The sequence below is a fragment of the Delphinus delphis genome, chromosome 5 (genome assembly GCF_949987515.2).
Source record: "Delphinus delphis chromosome 5, mDelDel1.2, whole genome shotgun sequence".
Lineage (NCBI taxonomy): Eukaryota > Metazoa > Chordata > Mammalia > Artiodactyla > Delphinidae > Delphinus > Delphinus delphis.
In genome coordinates, this window is record NC_082687.1 from 30,829,682 (window position 1) to 30,857,253 (window position 27,572).

Consider the following 27,572-nt stretch of genomic DNA (forward strand, 5'->3'; position numbering starts at 1 on the left):
CCCGGGTGCCGGATCGTGAGGCCCCTGACCCTGCGGGGGCTCAGCGGGCTCTCCTCCCCTGACTCCCTGCCAAGAAGCTCGTTCGCTAGAAGACAAAGCCACGAGATGGCAACGCTCCCCGAGCTTCTGGTGGGGGAGTGCCTGGCTGGCAGGCTGGAAGGGCCGGGGCAGGGGGCGCTGAGTGCCTGTCAAACAGCCACCGCGTCAGGGCCACCCGCCCGACCTCCTGCTTCTGATCGGCAACAGCGTCTGCGAGTATCTGCGCAGTGCTGCATTCTGAGTCTGAAACTAAAAGTGTGTCTTTATCAGTCACTCCAGATGAGGCTGGAAGATGGAGATTGCCGAGACCCTGCACAAGCTCATTTTCCTTATCGAGAGCTCTTTACAGAGCTGTTAGTGTCCCCGCAAGCTGATGGGCAGGTGGTATCATTCTGAAAGGGATGCTAGCAATTTTGTTCCCCACTGAAAAATCTCTCTGGACAATATGATTAGACTTGGGGAGGGAGGGATGCGCCTCATTTTAGCTCTTCTATTGTGTTCTACGCTCAGAACACAGAATGACTTGATTTCCAGCTATGTTCCTGTCAAGGATTTTCTCTGTAATTTACAAATAATTTTCCCTTCTGCCTTTCTTCCCAGCTCTCAAAGGCACGGAACTGAAGTGTTTCCCTATCTCTGCCCCTGTGCAGTGTTGCCTGCTGCTTCCTGATAGAGAGGTCCTCTTACAAAGCAGAGCTCGGCAACCTTGGGAGAGGGCCGCAGGCCTGGGAGGTTGAAACTTGCTAACACCCCCTTCAACCGAAACTCCATGAGATCAAGCTCCAGGGGGGGATTTTCCTTCTAGGAAAAGCTGTATTTTTCCAATAGTCACCTAATTTCATCTCTTGATTCTAGCTTAAAACTGACAAAAATAACTGGGGGATTATTGATGAAACCGGGCCAACCATTATTAGGAAGCACCGCTGGGCTGCAAGGGGGAGAAGCAGAGGGGCTCCTGGCTGAGTCCTCAGGCGGCCCTGGCCCTGGGCCTCTGCCGGCGACCCCCTGCCCACCTGTCGCTGCGCGTGAAGACCCCCTTCCCCCGAGGGGCTAAGTACCACTTGAGGATGTGCCTCCAGCGTGGAGCAACAGAGCTGCTCCAGCGCCTCTGCATCCTGCATCAGTTCAAGCTGCTTTTCTGCAACGATCTGTGCTGGGGTCTTGCCCTTACTCCTCCACAGTTCCTGAAACACCTGCGGGCAGAGAGGGGCGGGGTCAGCTCTTCTGCCAGCTCCACTTGCTGGGGTGGAAGAGCAGTCAGTGGATTCCCAGCTGCATGCAGACACACCCGGGGCCTCCCCGCGCCGAGCTGTGCCCTCAGAACAGAGCCCGAGACCCTGCCGGTGGAGACGCTGGCAGAGACAGGTCGTCCCCACTCGCCGACTCCAAGGGCACAGCAGGGAGGGCGGGGAGTGTGAGAAGATGATCACTCACAGGGCCCCTGCTGACGGGAGTGCCACTGAATTAATTAATTGCGGTGACATGTTGGTGAAGGATGGGGCCACACGGGCTGCAAAAGGGAACCACTGCACTTAGAGGGGGTCATGAAAACTTGGCCTCTGCTGGGAAACGGGAGTTTTTTCAGGGAGGGGGCGAGAGAGGAGCCCATAATGAAGATACAGAATGGAAAATAACGAAAAACATAAATCACAATCCTTGGGGCCCAAGGCTTACCACGTCCATCCCCACAGGTGGATGTGGCTCGGAACCTGGCTAGGATAATGAGCAGTTGATCGTATGGGTATTTTTCTACTTAAAGAGATAACCAATTCCCTAACTTAATAAAGTTGGAAAAAAAGGAAGACATTTGTAAAGAAGGGGTGTCCCAGGGCAGTTTTCCACAGTGCCTGTTTCTCTAGTGTGAGCTGGAAGGGGAGGGGATCCCGTTAGCCTCCGTCTCAGCCAGCAGTCAGCACTGAGCGCTTTCCAGCCAGGAGCCCCTCTGCCCAGAGCAGTGTGCCTTCAGCTTGGCTGTCGGGCGCCCACGGTGACTGTGGCCCAGAGGCGTCTGGGGCATCCTTCCGAAAGCGCACCTACAGGGCACACTCTGGCGATCACCACACAGCCCTGGCCGCGTACGCAGACCTGTCCCCGCTCTTAGAAAAATACTGAACATAAGTGCCTCCAACCCAATTCTTCAAATGTGTATTCAGCCGACAATGAGAAAGGCATTGAGGAGAAAGGGGCACACAGCGGGTAAGAACCTCCCCTGCTCTCAGCGGACGTACTGATGGCGTGCCCACAGCACAGGAACCGGAGAACAGACGATCTGTGATGCGGATAAGACTCAGCGTCTGGAGAGCTTCTCTGCCCCCTTTCCCTGATAGATTTATTTCTCTTGAATAAGACTTACAATTTTAAAACATTGCTCCTAATTATAAAATTTAATATGTGTTCACTGTAGAAAATAAGGGAGGAAATACAGAAAAGACAAAGAGAAATCTTACCCAATTCCCATCCCCTCAAGGTGACCAATGTTAGTATTCTAGTATTTTCCCTTCCATGGTTTTCTTTCTGTTTTGTAACATAATTGTGATCACAGCACATATACAATTTGTAACCTGCTTCTGTTTCACTGATTACAGAAGTACTTTCTTGTATTAACAAAAAAATCCAATATTCATCATGATTTACTTAAATGGCCCCCTACTGGTAGATTCTGACCAGTGTTTATTTTGTTCATCTGCAGAGTCTCCTAAAAAAGTTTCTAGTTGAAAATGTCCAACATTCAGGAAGAGAGAATGGAGATCCCGAGAGAGACCAGATCCCTAGCTTATAACAGAAGTCACCTGCAAGAGTGACTGATGAGAAGCTACACAGCAACTCTTTACAGGAAAGCCCGGCAGGTGTGGATGCTGCTTGCAGCCCAGGCCTGGGAGGAGCCGAACGCCTGGCGGTCACAGGCCCCTGCAGCCACTGTGGCTGAAAGTGCAGAGCTGAGCTGAGCTGGCCGCCCAGGGGTCAGCCTTTGCCTGGCACCCAGTACACCTGGGACCCGACGGGCCCAAACACTGGTTGGATCTGCTTGGGCCAAAATAACAAGAATAAAGGCAATTGAGGCAGTCAGGGACCAAGGCCAAACCACACCTTTCAGAAGGAAAAGCAGGACAATGCTGGGATGACGCTTTTACATGCAGAGAGGCTGGCTGCTCCCTGAGAGAGTGGGGAGGGGTACCAAGGACTGACCTAGGGAAGCACACCTCAGCAGCCTCCAGGAGCAAATGCCCGGTGGCTGCAGCGTTCTCCCACTCCCAGAGTTAGAACACATCAGCTTACTCACTTCCCAAGTTAGACCCCTGGGCTGACACAGTGGATTCCAGAATCCAGTCCTCTGCTTGTTCCAATTTAAGGCACAGATTGTGCCCTCCTGGCTGTAGCCCAGCAGGGCGGGAGCCACTATACGGGGCCCGGCCGCCTCCAGGCCAGACTCTGCGGCCTCCCCCGGCCTCCTGGCTGCAAACATCGTGGCTCTGTGCTTGCCAACCTCGTGCTGCGGCATAAATCCTCAGCTTTTGTCTGTGTTTAATCACCACCCTGGGAAGTGCTATCGAAGTGCAATTGTTTCTGGCCAGGAGTGCACCTCCCAGGCCTGCAGCTGCTCACCCAGGACAGACCACATCACAAGGGGGTCCTGGTGCAGGGCCGGTCATCTGGGTTAGTAAATGGCCACCGGGGTAGGGAGTGCTGCAAGCTGGGGACCCCCGATCACACCCCGACCACCGAAGCCAGCTCTGACGCATGGGGTGGAAACTCAGGCTTCAGTTCCTGGTGACTGAGCACACACCCTCCTAACTACTACCCAACCATTTCTCTAGCTAAAGCTATTTTTAAAGAATCTGGAGGGAAGGACAAAAGGAGAGCACACAGGCTCCTGGCCTGTCCCTGCCTGTTTGGGGCTTCCGGGGTCAGAGGGTGGTGGAAAGACCTGTTCCAGGGAGAGGGCAGGGAGGGAGCGGTGACAGACAGAGAGGGGGTGCTTTTGGGCAAAGGCAAGTATCGTGAAAGGTCATTCTTCTAGAAAGGCACAGACGTCAATCTAGGCCCTTAAGAGAAGCAGGGCACAGGAAAATGTGCAAAGAACTGACGCACTAAAACGGAGAAAAAGACATCAAATCATTCGTAAGTTTTACTGCACGATGTAACATTTTCTATATTAAAAGGTTTTTGGTGATTTCTGTTTAAAGTAGACCCCAAAGTAGACAGGAGGAAATTGCTTAAATTGCACACTCGCATGTTAAAATTCGACTTCCATCTCTGTGGAATCCCTGTCCAGCCTGGTCCCACAGGAAGCACTAGAGGGACAATCCCTGGGAGACGGTGGACCGTCTGCACTTACTCCAGGCTCGCACAGAGGAGACATGTAGGCATCTGGGGTGATTTCCCCCGGGGCCTGGCTGGCCAGCAGTCTGGACGACGCCCGGGGCCTCCGAGTCCCCAGAGGCTCAGGACCCTGGCATGCTAGCCGCAGGGGTGTTGTGATTCTGCAGGTGGGAGTCTGGTGTGCCCTGTCCTTGGTGAGGGGAGGAGACGGGGGCTACTTCATTAGACAGAACCGGATCCTGTGAGAGGAGCCCGGGTGCTTTTGTCTACAGTTACCAGGAGTTTGCTCATGGTGATAAATAATCTTTGCGTTTCTGTTTCTGAAAGACAGGGCTGCCTCATGGCAGCAACCTCTTAACGCCCCTGGGGCCCAGGGAGCTGAGGGGATGAGGTTTGTAAACCTCAGGTGTTGGGACACCTGGGGGCAAGGTGCAGTGAAATGTGTCAGGGATGAAAATAATGGACAGTCATGGAAAGGAGAGCCGGATGGCAAGAGATGGATTAATAATAAATTAGACGTAAAGTGGGAGAGTCTTTGGAGTTCAGAACGCTCTCAGGGCAGGATGACTCTTTCTGCGTATCTGTCATCCTTAGGAGTCATTTTCTTACTCAACTTTCTTTCTCATCTCCTGGTTATTCAGTCACTAGTAGGACCTCTTCCAGTTCTGTCAGAGGAAACACCAGTAACCAATGGAACCAGAGTCGTTCTGCCTCACAGGGTTTCTAAAACCTAAGGCCTACTTGGATTCCTCTGTCAAATTCAGTAAAAAATAATTATAACACATTTATGTGTTACATTTTACAGTAGACTCTAAAAATAAAAAAGACGCTCAATGTAATTAGTCATCAGGGAAATGCAAATCAATCCACCACGAGCTACTACTTTACACCTACTAGGAGACGACTGTAACCAAAAAGCAGGACAATTACAAGGGCTGGCGGGGATGTGGAGAAACTGGAACCCTCACACACTGCTGACGGGACTGTAAAATGGTGCAGCCCATTTGGAAAACAGTCCGGCAGGTCCTCAAAATGTTAAACATACAACTACCACATGACCCAGAGATTCCATTCCTATAGGTACAGCCCCAAGAAATCTGAAAACATATGCGCCAACAAAACCCTGTACATATATGTTCACAGCAGCATTATTCATAAGAGCCAAAAACAGGAAACAACACAAGTGTCCACTTACTGATGAATGGTAGACAAAATGTGGTTCTACCCACACGATGGGATACTCTTTAGCCATAAAAAGGCACGAAGTACTGACACAACATAGATGGACTCTGAAAACATGACACTAGGTGAAAGAAGCCAGACACAAAAGGCCACATATCGTATGAGTCCATTCATCTTAGATGTCCAGACGAAGCCAATCCATAGAGACAGACAGTAGATTAGCAGTTTCCTAGGGCAAAAGGGGTTAATGGGGCGAAACTGCTAACTGGATGCAGGGTTATGTTTTTGCGGTGATGAAGATGTTCTGGAATTAGATAGTGGTGATGGTTATAACCTTGTGACTATACTAAAAACCAATGAACTGTAGGCTTCTTAAAAAATAAAACTAAAAAACAGTACACTAAAACCTCTTATTTTCAAAAGCCTTGTTTTTCTAACCTCCTGTCTGCCCAGCCCACAATCCACCCTGCTAACTGTATGTGTGCACAGGAAGATGCCTGGGATGATGCTCACCCAATATTTTTTTTTTTTATTTTTTAAATTTTTTGGCCACGCCGTGCAGCATGTGGAATCTTAGTTCCCCGAGCAGGGGTTGAACCTGCACCCCCTGCAATGGAAGCGCGGAGTCTTAACCACTGGACGGCCAGGGAAGTCCCGTTCACCCAGTATTAATGGTAGTTATTTCAAGGTGGTAGAACTGGAAAATCTTTATATTTTTCAGCATTACTTAAGTTGTTACAATGAACAAATACCATTTTTTTCCACCAGAAAATCAGTGATTTTTTAAAAAACAGAACAAGGTAGAAAAATTAAAAAGCAAATCCCCTAAGGCAATGGTGTATAAGGGAGACGCCCTCATGGGACACACAATCAGACTTTTATTTTGGTTCTGTGATTGCCTTACAGAAGCCAGGATTCACCCCACCTCCTTTAAACACGCTAGAAGCCAACAGAATCCAAAAATGTCTCTATCTCTATCTGAACCCAGCTGTCAGCATCCCCCGGCAGTTCTAGTTTCTCCCCTCTGAACCTAACATATTATCTGCACTAGGTTTTCTTTGCTGGGGCAGGAGGAGTAGGAAGGGGAAGGTTTTTTCCCTCTTTGGTTTGAAATGCAACAATTCATTTGCTCTTATGTGTATATACAGTTTCTTTCTGCCCTCCGGCCATCTAATCATTCTGCTACTGCTGAGCACTCTCGTAAACATTTGTATTCCTCTGACATCCAGGCAACCAAAACCCTTTCCTAAATGTGGCGCAGTCCCTATACTTGACAGCCTCACTTGGTGGTGGGTAAACAGAACCTTTATTAGGTCCTATCCCCAGTTTCACAGCACAGAGCTGGGTGTATGCTCCATGGTGCCTCGTAATTAGCCAAAAGCAGCCGCTTTTCCAAAGCCTCACTATGTAACCTGCCACTACTGAGGACATGTATAAATATTAAACGCCAAAGGCACCATTAAAATAACATTAAGTTACTGGCTGAAGAACTGACAGCTGTGATATCTCAAGTCGAGATCAGGCGGCTGCCTTGGTGTTCTTTATCTTTCTGAGTGCTTAGTTGTAAGAGTTTTCTGAGTTCCAGGGGCCTTGCGCCCACCTGAGACTGTCAGGTGGGGCTGGAGATGAGGTGGAAGGCCGCCTTTGATGAGGACGCTATTTGTCTGGGTTTTCACACACTGGGCCTGTGTGTTAAATTTGATCTACTAAGTGGGAGGCAGTCTGTCTGGCCTCACCCTTCTTGCTGGAAGACTGACTTTCAGGGGCAACCACGTGACAAGACAAACGAGCCTTTGGTACTGGGTGGGAGGCTGCAGAGGACGGGAGAGGGAGGACAAGGGCCAGGGAGCAGTGTCGGCCACACAGGGCACAGGCCGAAGCCCCCAGGAGCTTCAGGGCCCACCTTTCACATAAACAAATGTGTGGGAAACATTCCGGGCAAAGCCAAACAACTACGCCGTCCGGTTAGCAAAGATGAGAAGCAAATTACCTGCGTCATACATAGTACTGGCTTTATTTCATTTGCTAAATAAAATGTTTCTACCTCTCCGTATAAAAATAGCCCTTAGAAACATTTAATACTTCAAAGATGAAATGCACTTAGTGATGGCATTTGACTTTCACATAAAACATGTACGGGGCTGGCAGGGTGGTCGGACCCTTTGGGAGGTGGGGACATACCTGTTTAGCTGCGGATGAAGAGATGGCTTTCCTGTCCAGCAGGTCAAGCAGCTCAGCCAGGGCAGAGGGTGTGACAGGACTAGCAGCCCCAAAAGGAGAGAAGAAACATGTACATTTCACTCTGTCGGTGTATGCATTTATGGTTATTTAAAATCAAAGCACGTGATTTTGTAGGTTTGAATAATTCAATCCACACTCAGAAATAGAAGTAACAGGCCAGTTAGGCTCTATGTTATTTAGTTATCTTGTACTTTAGGACAGAACACATTTTTGTGACCAGTGTTGTTTTTCTTTATTTTACTACCCAACAATAACCGCAGTTTGGCAGAAGTTGTAGTGACAGACAACTGCTCAGTTTAATTAGTCAAAAAAAGGAGGTGGCTGCAAAATTCATGAACCATGACGAGAAGAGAAAAAACCAAAACCCGGTAATTAAATATTTTCGACTGAAAGATCAGCCTAAAAAGTACTTCAAACAAAACAGCTAACAAGGCCAGTTTTCGAGTGTTTTTGTGCAAATATAAATTCTTTTTAATCGTAAGAACTTGTCTTTTAGGGACGCAGTGACTACCAGCCATGTCGTCAGCCATCCTCATGGGCATCCACAAACTGCTCTCTCCCGCAGGCTCGCAACAGCTTCTCACAGAAGGGCCTGGAATTCATTATGCCTACACTTCTAGGAAGGGACTTATTTGCCAAGATCCCATGATATAAAAGGACGAGAGGCAACCAAAGGCGTAAAGTGTCATTAATTGACATTCTGGGGTGAGGGGGGCGGTGAGTGCCTAGGATTAGTGGAAAAGACTGAATTACAGACTATTTCTTTTAAAATACATAGTTTTGCTACTTTTAAACACATGCAGCAACTAGGCTAATGAAACGCTGTCTGTCTGAGGTCATGAGGGGACCAGTTTTAAATAGACTGGAACGACTTATAAATAGCATGTTAGTGTGTCTGTGTAAACGAAAGCTTCTGGAACGTTTAACACTACTTGAAAACACCTTCTGTTTAAGTCTCAGTTCCCATTACTCACTATTCATTTCTTTGTTAAGCTCTTAGATAGTAAAAAGGAAACTACCGCTCAGCCCCTACTCCAATTTCCCGGAATTCCAGGCCAACCGAGTGCAAGTGCACCAGGTCTGACTCAGGTGCAGTGAAACCTCACAGGGCTGTTCACGTGAGGCAGCTGACACACAGAGGCAGCCCACTGTCCTGCAAGTGTCTGCTTATCCCGAAGTATGGATAAAAATCATTCCAAGAGGATATTAGGTTTGCAGAGTGTCTGGACCACCCTGATTAAATCTCAGCAGGACGAGAGGCAGAGGGCTGGGAAATCAAGACACCCTTTCTCTAACTTCCCACCCTATTGACAAGTAATAAAGAATTCCCGAAATAAATTCGGGTTTCTTGGATGTTCTATGATCCTAGTAAACATAAAGGCCAATTAGAGTGTAGACTGTGTGTAGAACCTGTAATAAGCACTGAGGTTGAACTAGATTTCTCAAGCCTGCAAACAAAAGGGTCCCCACTCCCACGTGAGCTGATGATAAAGGGATGTGAAGACAGAGAAGGACAGAAATAGAGTACAGCATGACTAAAAATACTTTGCCTTTCATCCAATGACCTTCATTCACTATGAAATACCTCCACTGACTTGGGATTTCTCAATCGCCCTTTTGTACCCACTGTGCTCGACACATAGTAGGTCAGCAGTATCTGTGTCACAGACTCCTTCCCCCCAACTGGGACACTGTGTCTACTAATTCCAGCTGTGCCAGGGCTCACCTCCAGTAAGATGATGACAAAGATCAGGACCTGTCACCCTGGCCTTGAAAGGCCCCCCTCATCAGGTTAAATAAATAAATCGGCCGATTTGGAACAGAACAGCAGCAGAAGCACACCTGGCTGCTGTCAGATGACGCTGGTTTCTGGGCCGTGGGTGTGTCTCCACTAAAGAAGAGCCCAACATGGAAGGCTAGTCTCCCATCCCCAGCCCGGCGCATCTGCAGATGAGGGGAAGTGGCATCTCTCAAGCCTTCCAACTTCACCCAATCCCCTAGAGCTCTTATGGGATCACGACTCTATCTCCAGCCTGGACTCTGGAAGCAGACACCCTGACACCTCCACAGCCACCCCCGTTCCTGTGAAATGTGCTGCCTGTCGCAACCCCTGAGCTCATTTTAGGCCCAAGCTCATGGGACACAGAGGCTCGTGGAGAAAGACAGGGAGACACGGACACCTAGGTGGCTGCTCAGCAATCCTTCTGTTCACCTCGCTAACGTCCCAGCGCCCCTGCCTGGCACTCCCACCCAAGCTGCTGTTCTAGAGCGTCTCCTTCCCACGCCCCTTCTCAGCACGGACCCTCACCTCCTGCATCATAAGGTCACCCACTGATGGAAGGCTCAGAATCTTCTGGGGTGCCCGCCTCCTCCTCTTCCATCAGACAGCCCCCGGACCCATGCTCTTGCCTGCATCACCTGCCACTGCTACGCGTCCTACTCGGACGCCGGGTTCCTCCCTCCTGCGGCTTTAACCCCACGCCTTCACGAGCGCTCAGATCTGCCCTGTCTTGACAGTGCCTCCAAGTGGTCTTGCAGTCACTTGCTTCTGCCTGACCTTATTATTATTATTTTTTACCAATGAAGAGCATCAGTGGCTACTGTCTGCCCTTGTTGTTTGGATCCCAACCCTATCCCTCTGCAGATGCTGTTCTTTTAAAATCACCTCCCCTCACTAATTACCAAACATAATAGCTTCCCACCCTGCTGCACCCCATGAGAAAACCCCTTCTCCCTGGGCCTCCAGTCTCTTTCCCCTCCTTGACTGCCCTCCGGGCTCCTGTCTCCCCACACATGTTCTAAGCCAGGGGTCGGCAAACTTCTGGAAAGTGCCGGAGAGCAAATATTTAAGGCTCCGTGGGACACACCTGGTCTCGGTCACGTAGTCTTCTTTGTTTTGGTTTCTAAATATACGAGGTAATAATCATCCTTAGCTCACAGGCTGTATACCAACAGGCCTGCGGCTGTGACCTCTAACAGGCTCCCACCTCCTACATCCCATCCTTGGACGCTGCCCCGCATATCACGCTGCCGGACTAATCCTCCTGTGAGCCTCAGCCCCTTCTCAGCTCAAAGGCCTTCCCTGGTTTCCTAGTGCCTCAGGAGCTGCTGCCCGCAGCTGACCCGCAAGTTCAGGCCCTCGGCTGGAGTGAACAACTGGACAGCTGCACCTGCCTGATATTATCAGGAAATATTTGGTCAGGGAATCAGTAACTTCCACTTTCCTAACTAAATCAAACCTGGTATGAATAGCTATGAGTTATTAACCAAAAAAGCAATATGCTCAAAATAATGAAAAAGCCAAGTTCAACAAGCACTTTTCTGGCCAGACCCTTTAAACACCAGTCTTCTGAGAGGTCTTTAAAGATGAACGCTCACTTGCAAAATCACTTCCTGCCAACGTGATCTCTGGAGTGTCCCTTGCCTGGTGTCATCATGAGACTACTGCTAGCTTTGCAGCTACTGCCCTTCTAGGCTTTGGAAACGTTAGCCCAGCTGCCGAGGTTGCTCACTGGTTAATGTTTGCTCCAAGGTGAGGCTGGTATATGCAGCCCAGGCAGTGGTTGTCTGAACTGTGTAGACTGTGAGAGCTGCTACACAGAGCTTGCTTCCTGTTCAGTTCCTGTTCTACATAAACTCTAGCACAGAACTGTTGCTTAGCTTCCTCCTTACTTGACTTTGGAACCAAGCACACTTTTATTTAGAGTTTGGTGCCCTTGGAGTTCTTTTTTCTTTTTTTGATAAAGTTATTCATTTTATTTATTTATTTTTGGCTGTGTTGGGTCTTAGTTGCTGCGCACGGGCTTTCTCTAGTTGCGGCGAGCAGGGGCTACTCTTCGTTGTGGTGCGTGGGTTTCTCATTGCGGTGGCTTCTCTTGTTGCAGAGCACAGGCTCTAGGCACACGGGCTTCAGTAGTTGTGGCTCGTGGGCTCTAGAGCACAGGCTCAGTAGTTGTGACGCACGGGCTTACTTGCTCTGCAGCATGTGGGATCTTCTCGGACCTGGGCTCGAACCCGTGTCCCTTGCATTGGCAGGCGGATTCTTAACCACTGTGCTACCAGGTGAAGCCCCCCCTTGGAGTTCTTAAGACTCTAGTGCTTACGAATTGTTTGGATAAATACCAGAGGCTCCAAGTTCCCCTGACACTCTAATTTGTCAATCTCAGCTCCTGTAGAAGCTCCTAAAATGGCTGTTAGCAAACCCCTCACGTCACAGATCAACATATAGAGAAACTGGTCTGGAAGTCAGGAGGCTGGCTTCCAGTTTGAGCAGTTGTGCACCTTACCTCTAGGGGCCTGGATTTCCTCCTCTGCTAAATGAAAGAGCTGAACCAGAGGTAGCTCAGGTCTCTGCTGAGACTGAAATTCAGTGACTCTAGCAATCAGTCAGCAACATGGAAAACGCTTTTTAAAGCTAAGAGTTAGATCTCCTCCCAAAGCTCCAACCACTCCTTCCCGGAGCCTTTCAGGTGAACGTGGTCTCGTCCCTCTCTGCTTGCACCGCACTGTGACTAGTTCTAAACAAGAAGCACTCCATTCTGCCTTGAGGTAACAGCATTAGTGCACAAGTCCAGTCCTCCCCAGGACACAGCTTCTTAAGGGCCGGGCCAGCGTCCTGCTTGGCTCTCCGCGAGCTCCGCACAGAGGGTGCTCTACAGCCAGTGCTGGATTCACGGCCCAACTCCCGCGACTTTCCACACCCTCCATGTTCCGGCTCGACCCCAATCATATGGTCAACTGTACTTTTCTGCCATTTTCCACCCTCTGCTCCTCCCAGCTATGCTCCCCCTGCTCCCCAAAGCTGCTGCTTCTTCGCCATCCCCACGCCCTGGTTCCTCACAGATGTCGCCTGGCCCCTCCTTCACCAAGACCTCTCCAGAGCCATTCAGGCTCTGGTACAGCTATACCTCCTCCATCAACTCTGCCTGAATGGGCCCGGGCTTTTCAGTGTGAAGACTGAAGTTTCTGAGTAGAGAGGTCGAACCGGAGAGGACAAGAAGGAAAGAAACAGGCAACAGATGCCATGGGAGTTTGGGGATCGGCGGGGGGGAAGGGGGGGGACATCGTTTTGGTACCTCACATACCATCACGGAATAGAGAAGGAAATGGACACTAAGGGCCCACGGGCGCCGTGTGTTTTCCTCTCAAAAACCCTCGGAGGCAGGCACTATCACTGTCATTTACAGTGACGGCACTGAGGGTGACTCATCCAAGATCACTCTAAGAAGCCACGTGAGGAGGTGAAACAGAGCCACATGGCCACACTGGTACCTGTGCAAACACACTGCGAGCAAGAGGCCGAACACGAAGCCAGCATCGCACAGGGGTAACTTCTCTGAACAGACGACTCTTTGGACTCACGTATCAGTCAGCACACGCCTGTCTCCCCGGCTCTGCTCCCCTATATGGCCGTGGGCGCTGCTGCAGCAACGACGCTCCCCAAGAACAGCTCGGCCTCCCGCGGGGCGCCACCTGCCTGTGTGTCCCTGATGAACACCCACATTTAAACCTGCTGCCCGTTCTCTCCTTCCTCACACTCTCCTTTTCTCTGGCTCCTGTGACACCCATGGTCCTGGTTCTGTCCCTCCTTCCCTGCCCATGCTCCTTGGGCAGTCCAGGGAGTCTCAGGCCCGGTCACACGGTATCCTCCCCACAGCTCTCACCTGCTCCAACGGCTTCCAGTACCATCTACACATTGCTGAGTCCACGATCCGCTTATACTGGGCCGTGCTCTGCCTCCCCCGAGATGCCACGCTCGGGCTCCCCTCGAGCCACGTGCACACGCTGCTCTCCACGCCTGGAGCGTGTGCTGGACTTGGCCTGCTGGGCCCCGTTCACCCTTCACTCAGCAGGGAGCTCAGCTCTCCTCTTCCCCTTCTCAGGGCACCCAACTCGCTGCTTTGTAAGGACCACGGGGACCGCGTCTGCCTCGTGGACTGGCTTTCCCCACGCTCAGCACAGAACTTAGCATAGGGCAGAGTCTCAATTAACAGGTGCTGAGTTTTGAACAAGTGAGAACTCTCGGATTTACACTCCCAGATGCCTCCCAGCAGATGCAGGCCCATGTATCTGACTGCCTATCAGTCACCCCACGAGGGGGACATCTGTCCCACAGGCAACTCAAACCCTGCATGTCCAAAAGGAACACGGCATCCTCCCCACCTGTCCCTCTTCCTTTACCTCCCACCAGGTTGAAAGGCTCCACTCCATCTCGCCCCAAGCCCGCGTGAGGGAGGTGGAGTCATGTGGAGTTGAGAACACTGTCCACACCTTGGTCCACCGCACTCAGGCCCAGGCACAGGGCGTTTCGCACGGGCGCTCCTGTAAGAGGTACCCAACTGGGCTTCCCACCTCAGCTCCATCTTCCATCCCATCCCCCCAGAGGGGACCTGGAGTGAGCGTGTGCTCTCAGGCCTTTGACAGCTGCCAACAAAGGCGTGTGAAGCCTCCCAGGTGGCCTTGCCCATCCCTGCAGCTTCCCTGCTCCCTCCTGAGCACCCTGGAGCTTCTGGGCCTCCTGAGCCCACCACGCCTCTTGTCTCTGAGTGTCGCACAATTGCATCTACGGTCCAGAAAGCTAGGAACCCTCCCTCCACTTGGCAACTCCTCAGGGCTTGGTCTCTGAGGGAAACTCACTCTCCCTCCTGAGGGAAAGTTTGGTGGACGCCTCAGCCTCGGTGCAGGTCCCCTTCCTGTGCATTCATGGTGGCCTGAACACACCTGCGGTGTAACGGGATCGTACTGAGCCGACTGTCTGCTTTCTTACAGCCTGGATGCCCTGCAGGTAGGACACTCCTCGTTTACTCATCTGTAGGTCCCCAGCCCAGCACAGTACAAAGGACAGCGTGGATGGTCAGAGATCGGAATAAATGAGCTTTCAGATGTGAAGGGGATGGCGGACAGCTTTAGACTCTGACATTCACAGGGGATGTCTGTGTCTCGTCAGGAGATCCTGAGGGGGAAGAAGGAGGGCAGAACACCAGCCCTGCCCTGTGTCAACTGCTTCTGGACACAGAGTTCACCAGAAAGGAAAATGCGCCCCCAGACCCCACTCACCTCTCACTGACGGCAAGGTTCTGTTGCTTTAAAAAGCCCAGAAAAGTGTTGAGGACCCAACTAGTCACTTTTTTTGGCTCTGCCCTAGTTTCTTTTATCACATTTTGGAAGAACTCCAGTAGGCCAACTTCATTCTGTAAAGAAAAAGAAAATGATATAAAGCCTCCAAAAAATGAAAGATCAGTATTCTGAAACTGTCACCCTCTGCATCCCTGAGATATCTACTGGTACTTCCCCAAACAAGGATGTCACCAGAAAATTCTGATCCCTTTCAGTAAACAGCAAGTATTCTACTACTTCTACTACTGTCACCATGCATTTATACAGCAGTCTGTCAAAGGAAGGAACATACTGCAGACAGCCTGGACTTTGTGGACCAGAGGACGATGAAACCTGACATCCCCTAAACTCATTCGCCCTCTCAGTGTCGGCCATGGGTACCCTACCCTACAACGTTTATCCCTGAGCAGCATGTCTAGCCTGAGTTTACCGTCCTGTCTCTTTCCAGGCCTGTCTTCTCCTGTAAGTCCTAGCGATGGCTAGAAAAAGAAGGTAAGAAAAGCAGCAGACCAAGAAGGAACAAACAGAATATTCTACTTCTGAAAAATCAAACGTGGATCGTAACTGTACTCATCTTCACATCATCCCCAGAGCGGACAGAAGTGGTTTTCACATGTTTTCAAAATGAGTAAGAACAGAGGCACGTGACCCACTTAGACCACGTGATGGGTGGAGGGTAGTGCCAGGCCTCTGAGCCTAGCGAGGCCCAGCTGATCCTGGCTCTCATTGCACTCTGTGAAAACAATCACCTGGGTTGGCTCATCAAGGAGACGTGCTTGAAGAAGCCCCTACTCTTCCTCCCCCTCCGGACTGCCAACTCTGTGAGTCAGGGGCCACGCTGCCCGTTCTCTCTGGGACTAGAGCTATGTCAGTGCTGGGTCACGGCAGCTGCCTGGTTAGCATCGATGGGTGAATCAGCGTCTCCCATCGCCTTGTGTTTTCTTAAAAAAAATCACATGTGAATGCTCACCCTTTATCATACCATGTTCACCTTTAAATATTGGAATTGCCACAATTATGCCTAAGAGTAACCCCCAAGGCACTCATTGAATTATACAGTACATTGCCTGCTCAGACGGATTTGGCAAAACCAAGAAATGTGGCTAAGCCCACCCCTTGTTTTTCAATGAAGAAAATAAAAACATGTTCCACCCACATCTGAGAGGCTGAAGGTTCCAAATGCATTTTAAATAGTAGGTCTCCCCTACCTGCTGAAATTCAAATCAAACCACACTTTCCTTAAAATATTCCTTTTTAACTTTATACTGCAGGTAAGGCTCTCACCCTCACCCCTTTCAGAGAAACTTCATTAACCAAAAGAACATTCTGGAAAAATACGATACTGGGAAGAAGCGAGACACACTAACAAAAGTGCTCTCAATGTTTCGTTATTGTAGATGCTGTAATGAACACAGCTGCTAAAATAGAAATTCCGTAAAAAAACGAAAACAAAAACGAACTACATGCCCTTTATAACAGTTGCATTCTCTGGTGACAAGCCTACTGAATCATCCCATAATCATCTCCTGAATCTCTTTTCAAGCTGATGGTATTATTCTGCTCATGCTAAACCTGGGCAAAGGCCACCTCAGCAGCCAAAGCTTGACTACAGATAAAGGCAAATTCAGGCAGCATGAAGAGAAAGTTCTGTTTAACTTACGGAAAAGTATTCAAATTTCCACAATGGCACACAAACCACTGGAGAGGGAGAAAACCGGCTACCGGCCCAAATCACATAAGTGGGATTCCCTTTGTTCTAACCCAGAGAGGCTGGCCTGCTGGTGAAAAGAGCTGTCAGGAGGACTCTGCTTTGCCGAGGAAAGGTATTCTAAGTCCACCTAGAAATACTGAACTCACAGGCCTGGCTGAGTTGCTGGGACGTGATGAATATCTATTCCTCTACCCTTGGGTGGTTTTTTTGTTGGATGGATAACATGGCAAGTCAGATTTCTGTTTGTCTTTTCGTGTCAGTGCTGTGAGGCAGCCTCTCTGAGCTGGAGCTGTGCTTCACTGGGGGTATGTGGCTTCAGTACACAATCTGCAGTGGATGGGAAAGTCTGCAATCGTGACAGGGCGAGTTGTAGGCAGCAGGGCTGCAGGAGGCCGAGCTGTCCCCGCCCGGAGAATGACAGATGGATGCAAAGTCACACATGGGCTGCCCGCTCGGGCTCAGAAGCCCGCTTACCAAGAGAAAAACACAGCATTCTAGGTAAGGCCTTCTTTTTTCTGTGAGATTGGCAAATGCTTGGCCCAGATCTCAGGAGTCCCTGTGAACATGGCCGCGCAGCCATCTGGTTTTCTCGGGAAAACAATGGACCAGTTAATTCCCTTACATGAAAACCATATTATGAGCAACGAAGGGGAATTCCCAGGCAGTCCAGTGGTTAGGACTCTGCACTTTCACTGACAAGGGCACGGGTTCAATCCCTAGTCGAGGAACTAAGATCCCACAAGCCGCGTGGTGCAGCCAAAAAAAAAAAAAAAGAGCAACGCAGAAAAGCCACTGCATTAGGGAACCCTTAATGTCCTTCTCAGAGCCAACAAGCCAGCACTAATCTATCCCACATCAGACAGAGCTGAACCTTCAGCTACACAGGGCGTCAAGTCTCCCGACCATGTTTCAAACTGTTCCTTCAAGAGATAGCCCGGGGCTTCCCTGGTGGCACAGTGGTTGAGAGTCCACCTGCCAATGCAGGGGACACGGGTTCGTGCCCCGGTCCGGGAAGATCCCACATGCCGCGGAGTGGCTGGGCCCGTGAGCCATGGCTGCTGAGCCCGCGCGTCCGGAGCCTGTGCTCCGCAACGGGAGAGGCCACAACAGTGAGAGGCCCGCGTACCGCAAAAAAAAAAAAAAAAAAAAAAAAGAGAGATAGCCCAAGTGGCATGGACAATTGGTCCTGGCTTTTGTGTAACACCAGACACTCTTTACAGCTCTGCGACTAACTGGGAAGCATCCTTTTCACGTTTTAATCAAATTTCCCAAAGCATCCCATGACACCCAAAGCCAATGCCAGGCCAGCCTCTTGGATGCAGACACGAACCCTCCACTGCCAGTGGGTCTGTCCGCCGGTCACTGCTGGGGTGAGGCAAGGCAGAGGGGTCACCTTCCCTTCCCTGCTGCTTTGGGAAGGAACCTTACCCACACTTGCATCGGGCCCTAAAGCCAGGTGCCCCGCAGCCGACTTTTCCAGCCTACCTTCAGAGATGACCAAATGCCAGAAGACTATCTTGCTGCAAGAGGAGGAAGGCTGATTTCTCAACTGCCATTCCTGTCCTAAGTCACACACGCTGGGAATCTGATGATAGGCAGGATGAGGCTGGACTATATTTAGAAGGCGAATGAAACCCGATAGAGACAGCTGCCCGGTGGCAGACTCGGAGAAGAAAAAGGCCACAGAGCACACGTTATGGGACAGCTGGTTATGTGGCAGGGAGTGACCCGTCAGCTACGGGGACCCTGGCTTTATTGCCTGAATACCTGCTACACGGGGATCAGCGGGCAGCCCTGCGGGGGGAAGGGTGGGGACGGCACGTGGCTACTGCTGCTGCTAATGATGTTAATAGTAGTTTCAACAGCAACAATAATGGGTGCTTTCTCTACATTAACTCATCCAGTGCCAACGACGACTCTGTGGGCGAGGCACTAGTGGAATTCTCTTTTACAGGTGGGGACGCTCTGAGCACTGACTTGCTTGAGGTCCCACGGTGAGAAAACAGTACAGCTGGGACTCTGCAGCCTGTGCTCTCACCCTCTGGGTTCCGCTGCCGCTGACAAAGGACAGTCACATCCCCGCCTTCCTGGGGACTGAAACTGAGCACCCGCCAGGGCTGGGCACAACACGAGGCAACTTGCCCATCCAAAGAATGCACTTCCCCACCACTTGCATGATTTTGAGAGCTGCCAGCTGTTGAAAGGTTCTTAACATATTAAAAATGTAGCAAAGGCCCTCAGCAATTAGCTTAGAAATTAGGAGGAGAAAATGGTGAGTTCAGGTGCTGCCATTGCCAGGTTACACCTAGACCACGTGGTGCTCTCCGCCGCGGCTGACACACACCAGGTCGGCGGGGGTAGGGAGAGGAACGGTGGCACCCCCCATCCAGCGCTTCCGGGGGGACAGGAGGGTGGCCGGAACACCCCCGGAGCCTCTCTCCTGCGTCCCTCCACACCCCTCCCCAGAGAAGTCAGGGAGCGCACCTGCGTGGGTGCTGCCTGATTCTGCAGCATCCCTGTCACTGCAAAACAAATCCTGTTGTCACTCACATAGTTTCGGCGTCAAGCACATGGTATTTCCTCGCACTCTGGCTCCTCCGATGCGGGTGACTCACGCACGAGGTTATACCTAACTGGGCAGGTCGTGCTGTGGGGGGGAGTGGCTGACAGCTCGGGGGACCCCGTACCCGCAACTGAGTGACAACAGCTCCGCCTGGGCTGCACTCACAGGAGCCAGGAGGAGTAGCCCTAAGAAGGGAGGTACCCACAGGGGCCACGCCACGGGAAGAGGGCCCGGCATCTGCACATCAACGGGAGCTCTGTGCTTCCACATCACTCCTGTGAGTCTAATCCTTCTTACAAGGTGAGAGAAAAAAAGAACTCGGACCCAAAACTTTGTGAAACATGGCCCTGAAGATAACATCACTGCTAGTGTTGGGGTGGAAATGGAAATGAGGTGATAGGAGGCCCCTACGAGGGGCGGCCATGGGAGGGACTGGGACTTGCAGTGGGGCGGGAGGGGGGGTCTCTGCTGTGAATGGCCTCCCTCTGCTTTTCACGGAAACAAGGAGGGGCTGTGGAAATCCTTCAGTGAGAGAGAAGGGAAAAAAAAAGATTCATCCAGAGGATTCATCAGTGGGGAAAACAAAAGGTAGTTAATTGGTGGTGTGAGGCTGGCACAGAAAACACCGCTCTCCACTGAGTGTGCGGAGGAAGCTGGAATCCTGAACCATCACTGCCACTTTCAAGCAGCTCTGAAACTGACTCAAAACACCAAGGGTATGCTCTTTAGCCTGACTCAAGGAATACACGGTTAGATGGGTCTACAGTCCTATTCTGGTCCCCACAATTTCCACCTCTGGGTCACGTTCCCAGAGAGCTTGGGAGCCCCTGAAATCTGAGCGAAACTCCGGTTCCATCCATTTCACTTGTGCTCTGTTCCCAGCAAAGCCGGGAAGCACACACCTCTGAGCTGGACTCCGGGAGCGTTCTCACTGACCCCCGGCTTAGACGCACGGAAATGAGTCTACATTCTCTGTGATGCATTCACTCCAGGAGAGACGTTGAGAGAAACCAATTTGAGAGGAGGACTTTCCCTTGGACAATCAAAATCCAAATAATTCAGGTAATAAAAGTTGACAGCAGACAGGCATAACCAAAGATTGCGAGAATCGGACACAAAGAGGATGTTGTCAAGAAATCAATTCTGATGGTAATCACACTTCAGTGAGCCTAAAACCACTGCTGTCAAAATGGTCCCAACACGGACGAAACCTGTGTTACTCAGCTGAAGCTTTCTGTTAACTGTCCCCAAAAGGAAACCTGTCTACTGTATAGACAGGAAATGAGGCTTCGGGATGGGCTGGGGACAGAGTCCCTGAGAGTCCCCAAGGCTGGCGCTCAGGACTGCACCCCCCAGTGGGCAGGTGCCTGGGCCCAGAGGGGACTCACCTCAGAAAGCCCCTTGCCATTTGCACCTGAAGTGAATGAACTGTGGGTTTTGCGGGAGTCAAGTTAGAAGACGCACCTTTTGATTCGACTTGACCAGAATAAAAACATGGGTTATTTTTTCGGTGCACAGACTAACCGTGAAAGCACCCTTAAGCTGACGAGCACTGGGGGCAATTTTATAAAATGAACAGTAAAATCGATTTTGTAAAGTGCATGAAGCTGAAATATGGTGAGCGATGGTGTTGACCAAATGGATTTTCCTTCAGCTGTGGTTACACGGTGAGTCCTCTGCTACTCAATAAGTCTGGGCGGTTAAAAGCAGTCCATAAGGTTCAGTTGCTTTTCTAACTATTAGCTTTAAAGCAGTATTACCTATGGGATAGACAGATATCTATCACGGGAAATTATTTTATAGGCAATTCATCCAGACAGAAAACCAGGCCATTTCAAGGTAACGAGAGACCCAGAGCAAAACTCTTGGAAAACAATCCATTCGACAGCCAACCATCATGATATCCTTTCTGTTTCTTTGTTCCTCGGAGACATCTTACTCTTTCCATGATGTCAGAAACAAAAGATTATGACTTTAAATGGGGAATAACCAGCTGGGCAAATGAATTTGTTCGAATAAGACCACATATCTTGAGGCTGCACACAAAGACGGACAGACACATAGCAGAAGTCACTGACTCGGAGGGTAATCACATCTCCCTCCAGTCTCACAGAAGCCATGCTGGATTTCTCCTAAAATTCTGCCCTGCGTGGCTCCTGATGTGCTAGCAGCTGTCTGGTGCTCTTGCACCCTGGCAGCATGTTCTTGGGAGTCTGGTCAGCTGTATGTAGACTTTTTAGATTCCGTGAAGACGCTGCTGTGCCTGTCACCTTTTGGGGAAGTGACTCGTTCCCCTCCTCTTTCCTCTGGGCAGGGAACAGCTTCAGGTAACTTCTCAGAGTCCTCCCAGCTGGGAGGACTCAAGAGTGTCTGTCTCAGGACTTCCTAGCAGTCCAGTGGTTAGGACTTTGCCTTCCAATGCAGGGGGGTGCAGGTTGAATCCCTGGTCAGGGAGCTAAGATCCCACATGCCTCGGGGCCAAAAATCCAAAACATAAAGCAGAGGCCATATTGTAACAAATTCAATAAAGACTTTAAAGATGGTCCACATCAAAAAAAAAAAATCTTGAAAAAAAAAGAAAGAGTGTCTGTCTCGACTTGTGTTGCCAAGGGGGAGGGGGGAGTGGGGGAGGGACGGAATTGGAGTTTGGGATTAGCAGATGCCAACTATTACATACAGACTGGATGGATAACAAGGGCCTACTGTATAGCACAGGGAGCTATATTCAATGTCCTGGGATGAACCATAATGGAAAAGAATATAAAAAAGAATGTACATACATGTATAACGGAGTCAGTTTGCTGTACAGCAGAAATTAACACAACATTGTAAATCAACTATGTGTCAGGAAAAATAAAAAAAAGAGTGTCTGTCTCTTAGTGTGTTAACCCACTGGCCTGCAGGGCTCCTCAGGAGAATTAAACACAACACAGAAAAGATAAAGCTCTTACATCTGACAACAGCATAGGGCACTGTGGTGAGTACAGTGGGCTCTCAAGAAACACTGAATTGAGGCTGCTATGTCATTCCTCCACTAAACCTCCCACGACAGATGACACTGAAATCTGTCCACTGAATTCATACACAGCCAGCCACCCTGTGAGCTCAGATGCATTCTTACCAAGTGCATGACACAAGGAACTGGGCAAAATCATCCCACACAACCTACAAACCCCATGCACTATGTGGAGGCCCTTCTCAATGATTCCGTCAGAAGGGGCCAAGTACCTAAGGCAGAAAGTCTAAGAAACAAAATAAATAAAACTGCAGAGAAGAGCTTACATTTCTTTCCTCTGACTTAAATTTTCTACTTGGAAAATGAATAAAATCTCTGCTTTTCATTGGAGTTGACTGATTTTCACTAAATTCAGTAGACAGCACTTTTTATGTTTATTTATAGGCAGGCTGGTATCTTAAAAACCTAGAGGGGTGGGCAAAAGTTTTAAATAGACTGATTTCTATGGCTCCGTTTCATGAAGCATCAGTGGGGCTGGAGAAAGCATTAATATCCACAAAAGTAAACATTCTGTTTTCTCTGTTAGGTGAGTGAAAACAGCAATGAACTTGAAACATTATTTCCACTTGGCCTTGTGGCACATTGTATGTGCCAGCAGGCAGAAGCGCTTGCAAGTAAAGAGTCTGGGCCCTGCAGTCAGCTCTCTCACAGGCCTGATGAAGTCACTCAGTGTCTTACACTCAACCACTCAACCACAGAGGTGATGTTTCCTCACCGGGAAAATGGGGTGATGGATGGTACCGGCAGCAGGGGGTGCTGGGAAGATGGATTAGAAAGTGGTCTGCTGTGAACCGCACAACCTGCTATTAGCCAACAGCCTCGACTCTGCGCTGCCTATCAAGCCAATGACAACAATTCGTTTGCGTTCCAAGTCCAGCAAAGCAAGGTTTAGGAAGAGATGCCCCCAAAGAAAACACCTGGGATTATCTACCAGAAAAACGTACCTGCATATAACCTTGACTGTTCTCATAATTAATCCTGGATACACTGACTCAGAGAAGAACTTGCTGTGCTTCCGCTACTAGAATCTCTCAGTTTTCAAAATCCTAATGCTGTGATCTCAGCTTCCATTATGTCCATTCCATAATCCTTACAAATGAGGTCAGAAATCAAGGGAGTCTGACACAAGATAGGGAGGAAAGGTTAGCTCACTAGGCTGAAGTTTCAGGTGGGACATGATACTTTTCATGAGGCCAGAGGAAGAAACAGTCATACAGGTTACCTGTTGGGAGGGGATTATCAGACGGGTTTAAGAGATGAAACCAGAATGCAGATATTTAATGTCCTAAAGAAACCAGTTCAGAAAACAAGAGTCAGAGAGACCAAGTGACCTGAGGCTGGTCACGGCACATGGTGAGCTTAAGGCGGAAACCCCAGGCTTCTCCCCCGGAGCTCAAGGACACAGGTACCACCCTGTGATTTGCTGGGCTGTCAAAAGGGTGGTTTATGTATCTGACCTTTGGAAACAGGGATGCTTTATCAGGAACACTGCTTCTCCCAGGACTTTCATGAGTATTGTGACAGTACCCTATTCATCCACTTACCTGTCCATCTGTTCACTGATGCCTACTGTGTGCCAGACTTTGTGGTGGATGCTAAGATAGACCTATATTAGAGTTTTGTAAATGCCAAGGAGAAATGATCAATAGGCAATTCAGCGCTCACCACACAGTAGGACGACAAGATAAATTAAAGACTAGAGTTGTACAACACAGGGAAGATAGCCAATATTTTACAGCAACTATAAATGGAGTACAACCTTGAAAAACTGTGAATCACTGTATTGTACACACCTGTAACTTATATAATATTGTGTATCAACTATACTTCAATTAAAAAAAATTAAAGACTAAGTTAAGTTCTGAAGTTTTTTTTAATCATTTGTGGGTAAGGCCTGTGCGGGGTTGGGTATGTGCTTAATGTTTAATTTAATAAGTGACCCAAAGGCAGGAGTGTGGACTCGGAGCTCTGCAGAGCAGACCTCCACCACGGCTACTGATTTAATGAATACTCCTGGGCACTCTTTAAATTGAAAGAGAGTTCATCAGATCTGTGCATCTGCCCTTCTCAGCAATCTGTTGTGTTTCTGAGGAAGGGAGGAAAAAACGTGAACAGACCATTTTCGGTATGTTACGAGTAACTCAGCTTCCAGTGATTATCAAGTCATCAAGGGCTCAGGATGCCTAATTTCAGGAAAAAAAAATTTGTCTGAATCATCTTCTTTCCATTCCTACTAAGCTCTCTTCTCAACCGTCTTGAAAATTTCAAGTACTAGCCATTGAAAGAAAAAGAAAAAACCGAAATGAGTCACCTACTACATTATCTGCAAGCTATAAAAATAAGCATATTTTTAGTACATCAAAAAAAACAAGTCCCTATAAAACTGGCTCAAAAACCACCTCCTTCTTGAGAGTTTTCCCTTCTGTTCCATCAAGGTAATCACTACCTCCTCTGGGCTCCCAGCCTACATCACACATCTATCTAGTGCAGTCTGCCCTGGGGACTGGTTAGTTGTAGTGTCATCTGTACATATTCCTGGAGATCAAACAAACAAAAAGGAGAGTCCCTGTCCCTGTCTCAGTACCTGCTACACAGGAGATGCCAGTAAAAGTGCTGTACTGAAGAGATCAAAAATAAGTTTCCCTAAACAGGGCCTTTAAACTATGAAAACAGAGACTCACTCACTTGCCACCCTCAGCAACCATCTATCCAAGACCTCCTAGGCTGTGGCACTTGAAGGTCACGGGAGCAGAGCCTGGGACACAGACACAAGTGCGAATGTGCCTCTGCCTCAGAGAACTTGCTGGCGGTGAGGGTACTATCCCTGGGGCTGAGAAGCCTCGGTCTGTGTCCTCCCATCCCTTATTTAATTTGGCAAATCCGTTATGAAATGCAGGACTGGAATTTAGCATTTAGTATTGAGTCTGAAGTTTATTTCAAGTGGGCTGGAAAGTCAAGATGGTGGGGAAGATGTGTAAGACTAAAACTCAGGTTTGTTAAATCAACTGAGGAACAGGCCGTGACTTGCCAGAGGTTTCAGGTTAAGAGGTGCTCTGAACAAGAAGCTCACTAACTGATTCCTACAAAGAGTTGGCAGTCAGCACTGCTGATGTGCTAATCTGTGCAGAGTAATGGAGCAGAGGGAGAGGATGAAACCGTCCTCGCCCTCAAGGCACTGAACGAAATACACTAACAAAGAATTAAAATACAGTGACATAATCACCTCAGAGGTGTGAATAAGATACAACAGCAGCCCATGGGAGGTGGTGAGCAACTCTGCCTAAAGCAAGAGAAAATAACCCATCGTGTCTAATCACTGGTGGTGAAAGAGGGTTCATGTGCATCTCGCACAGAACACCTATTAGCCGGAAAGCCTGTTAGGATTCGTGTGTTTTTCCAAGGTCGACCTAACAAAACTGAGTTTTGTATACTCTGGATACTTTTCAAATGAGCTGATCAATGGATGATAAAGAGAGACTCATTCATTCAACAAGCATTCGCTCGCCTACCTTGTACCAGAAATGGCCAAGTTATTGAAGTATATACATATGTATACGAATAGGAATATTCTAACATCCCTACATAGTTATTATCAATTACAATGCAAAGCCCAGCGTTTCCAGGGATTCTGCGCTCCACACGATGAGTGTGGCAGACACCTCATCCCCGAGGGATGCAGCAGAGAAACTTTCCTCATCCTCCCTGACAGACAAGCTGTGACGAAATGCCACTCTCACAGACGCTGTGTCACTTTAATGTTGCCGTGACAAAGGAAACTGCAAAGCCCAACAGCCCTGGCAAGGACGGAAAATCCCTAAGCACATCTCCATGGTGTCAGATTCTTAACAGCCCCTTCAGATGCATCCTCTAAGGACCAACACTTTTAGTCAGAGTTTTCAGCATTTCATGTGGAATAAATGTTTCTTCTATAACTGGTAAAACAACTGGCTGGCTTTTTGAGAACCCCACTTCCTGCCAGACTCTGTCATGTCCAATACTGCCAGACATCTAGAAAGCCTATATATTGATTTCCTTTTGTCCTGCAGACGCAAGGGAGAACACTCATCCATAACATTTGGACTGTCTTCAAGAAGCCTCCACGGCCGCTGTGAGCAGCTCTTCGTGTCTACACACAAGGAATGACTGACACGAGATCCTGCCTCATCTTCTGGTTTTCGGAGGAGCATTTACCAAAAAGGCTGGTGAGGAAGGTTAGCACGCCTGGTTCTACGGTACAGCTGAAGGCATGGGCCACTGCACCTAGAGCCCCCTGAGGAGCATCCCCCGCCCCTGCTGGGCTGATCGCAGCCTCTGATCAGTACCCACCAGCAAGGCAAAGCTGTGCTCCGGCAGCATCCCATACTGTTGCACGAGCTTCTCCCGGGTCACGCGGGGCAGCTCAGGAAGCTGCTCCCGGAGCTGGTCGATGTTGATCACCTGCTGCGGGTCTGTGCCAGGGGGCAGGGACCCCGAGTCGTAGAGCAGCAGCGGGGGCAGGTTGGGCTCCGGCATTAACCTGGCACACAGAGGAGATGGCATGACTGAGTATTCAGTTTAGCTGGAAGAAACAAACCTATCGTCAGTATGAAAGTGTGTGTCTGGATGCCATGTTACTTGCAAATATTTTCCAACATCCCATAATATCAAGTCTCCTAGTTTTCCAGGAACTAGTCCTTATACAAGTGTAAGGTCAAAATGACCAAATCCACCACTCTCTATGCTTAAACGAGCATTAAGTGAAAAAGGCACAGCACCATGTTGATGCCACACTGTGGTTTGTAATTGTGGATAAAGTATATATTCATAAAGACATAGGCTGGAAAAAATAGGACCAAATGAGAACAATTTACTTTTTAGGAAGAAAGACTATAAATTTAAAAATATTTTTAGCAGTATTTGTGTAACAAATGAAAAGTCAAAGAAAAAGAAAACTTTCTTTCTTGAGAAGTGCAAGAAATAAATGGATTTTGCCTAAATAAAATGTAGAAGCTAGGGGAGAAGGAGGAATGAATAAGGGGAGTATAAGGGATTTTTAGGGCAGTGAAACTATTCTCTATGACACTGTAATGGTGGCTACATGTCATTATACATCTGTCAAAACCCACAGAATGGACAACATAAAGCACAAACCCTTATGTAAACTATGGACTTTACTTAATAATAAGGTATCAATATTGGTTCATTAATTTTAACCAAGGTACCACACTACACACTAATGCAAGATGTTATCAGAGGAACCTCTGTGTGTGTGTGGGCGGGGGGATACGACACATACCAAGGAGTATATGGGAACTCTGTAATCTCCACTGAGTTCTGCTGTAAACCTAAAACTGCTCTAAAAAAGTCAACTAATTTTTAAAAAAATGTGGAAGCCGCACCGCTGC

General features: G+C 49.0%; 1 protein-coding gene across 10 annotated transcripts in view; it reads right to left on the bottom strand.

Annotated features, from left to right (window-relative positions):
* GATB (glutamyl-tRNA amidotransferase subunit B) overlaps positions 1-27,572 on the bottom strand; it is a 91,904-nt gene that overhangs the window by 17,439 nt on the left and 46,893 nt on the right. For 9 of the 10 annotated variants that reach the window (XR_011246468.1, XR_011246469.1, XR_011246465.1 and 6 more), the window contains 4 exons: positions 26,515-26,704; positions 14,839-14,972; positions 7,723-7,801; positions 1,098-1,232 (listed from right to left, as the gene is read on the bottom strand). Coding sequence is in view for 1 of the 10 variants with exons in the window: in XM_069540683.1 (XP_069396784.1) it covers positions 1,098-1,232; positions 7,723-7,801; positions 14,839-14,972; positions 26,515-26,704 (538 nt within the window). In the remaining 9 variants the exon portion in view is untranslated. The remainder of the gene's footprint in view (positions 1-1,097; positions 1,233-7,722; positions 7,802-14,838; positions 14,973-26,514; positions 26,705-27,572) is intronic. The other variant, XR_011246470.1, reaches the window with a different exon arrangement.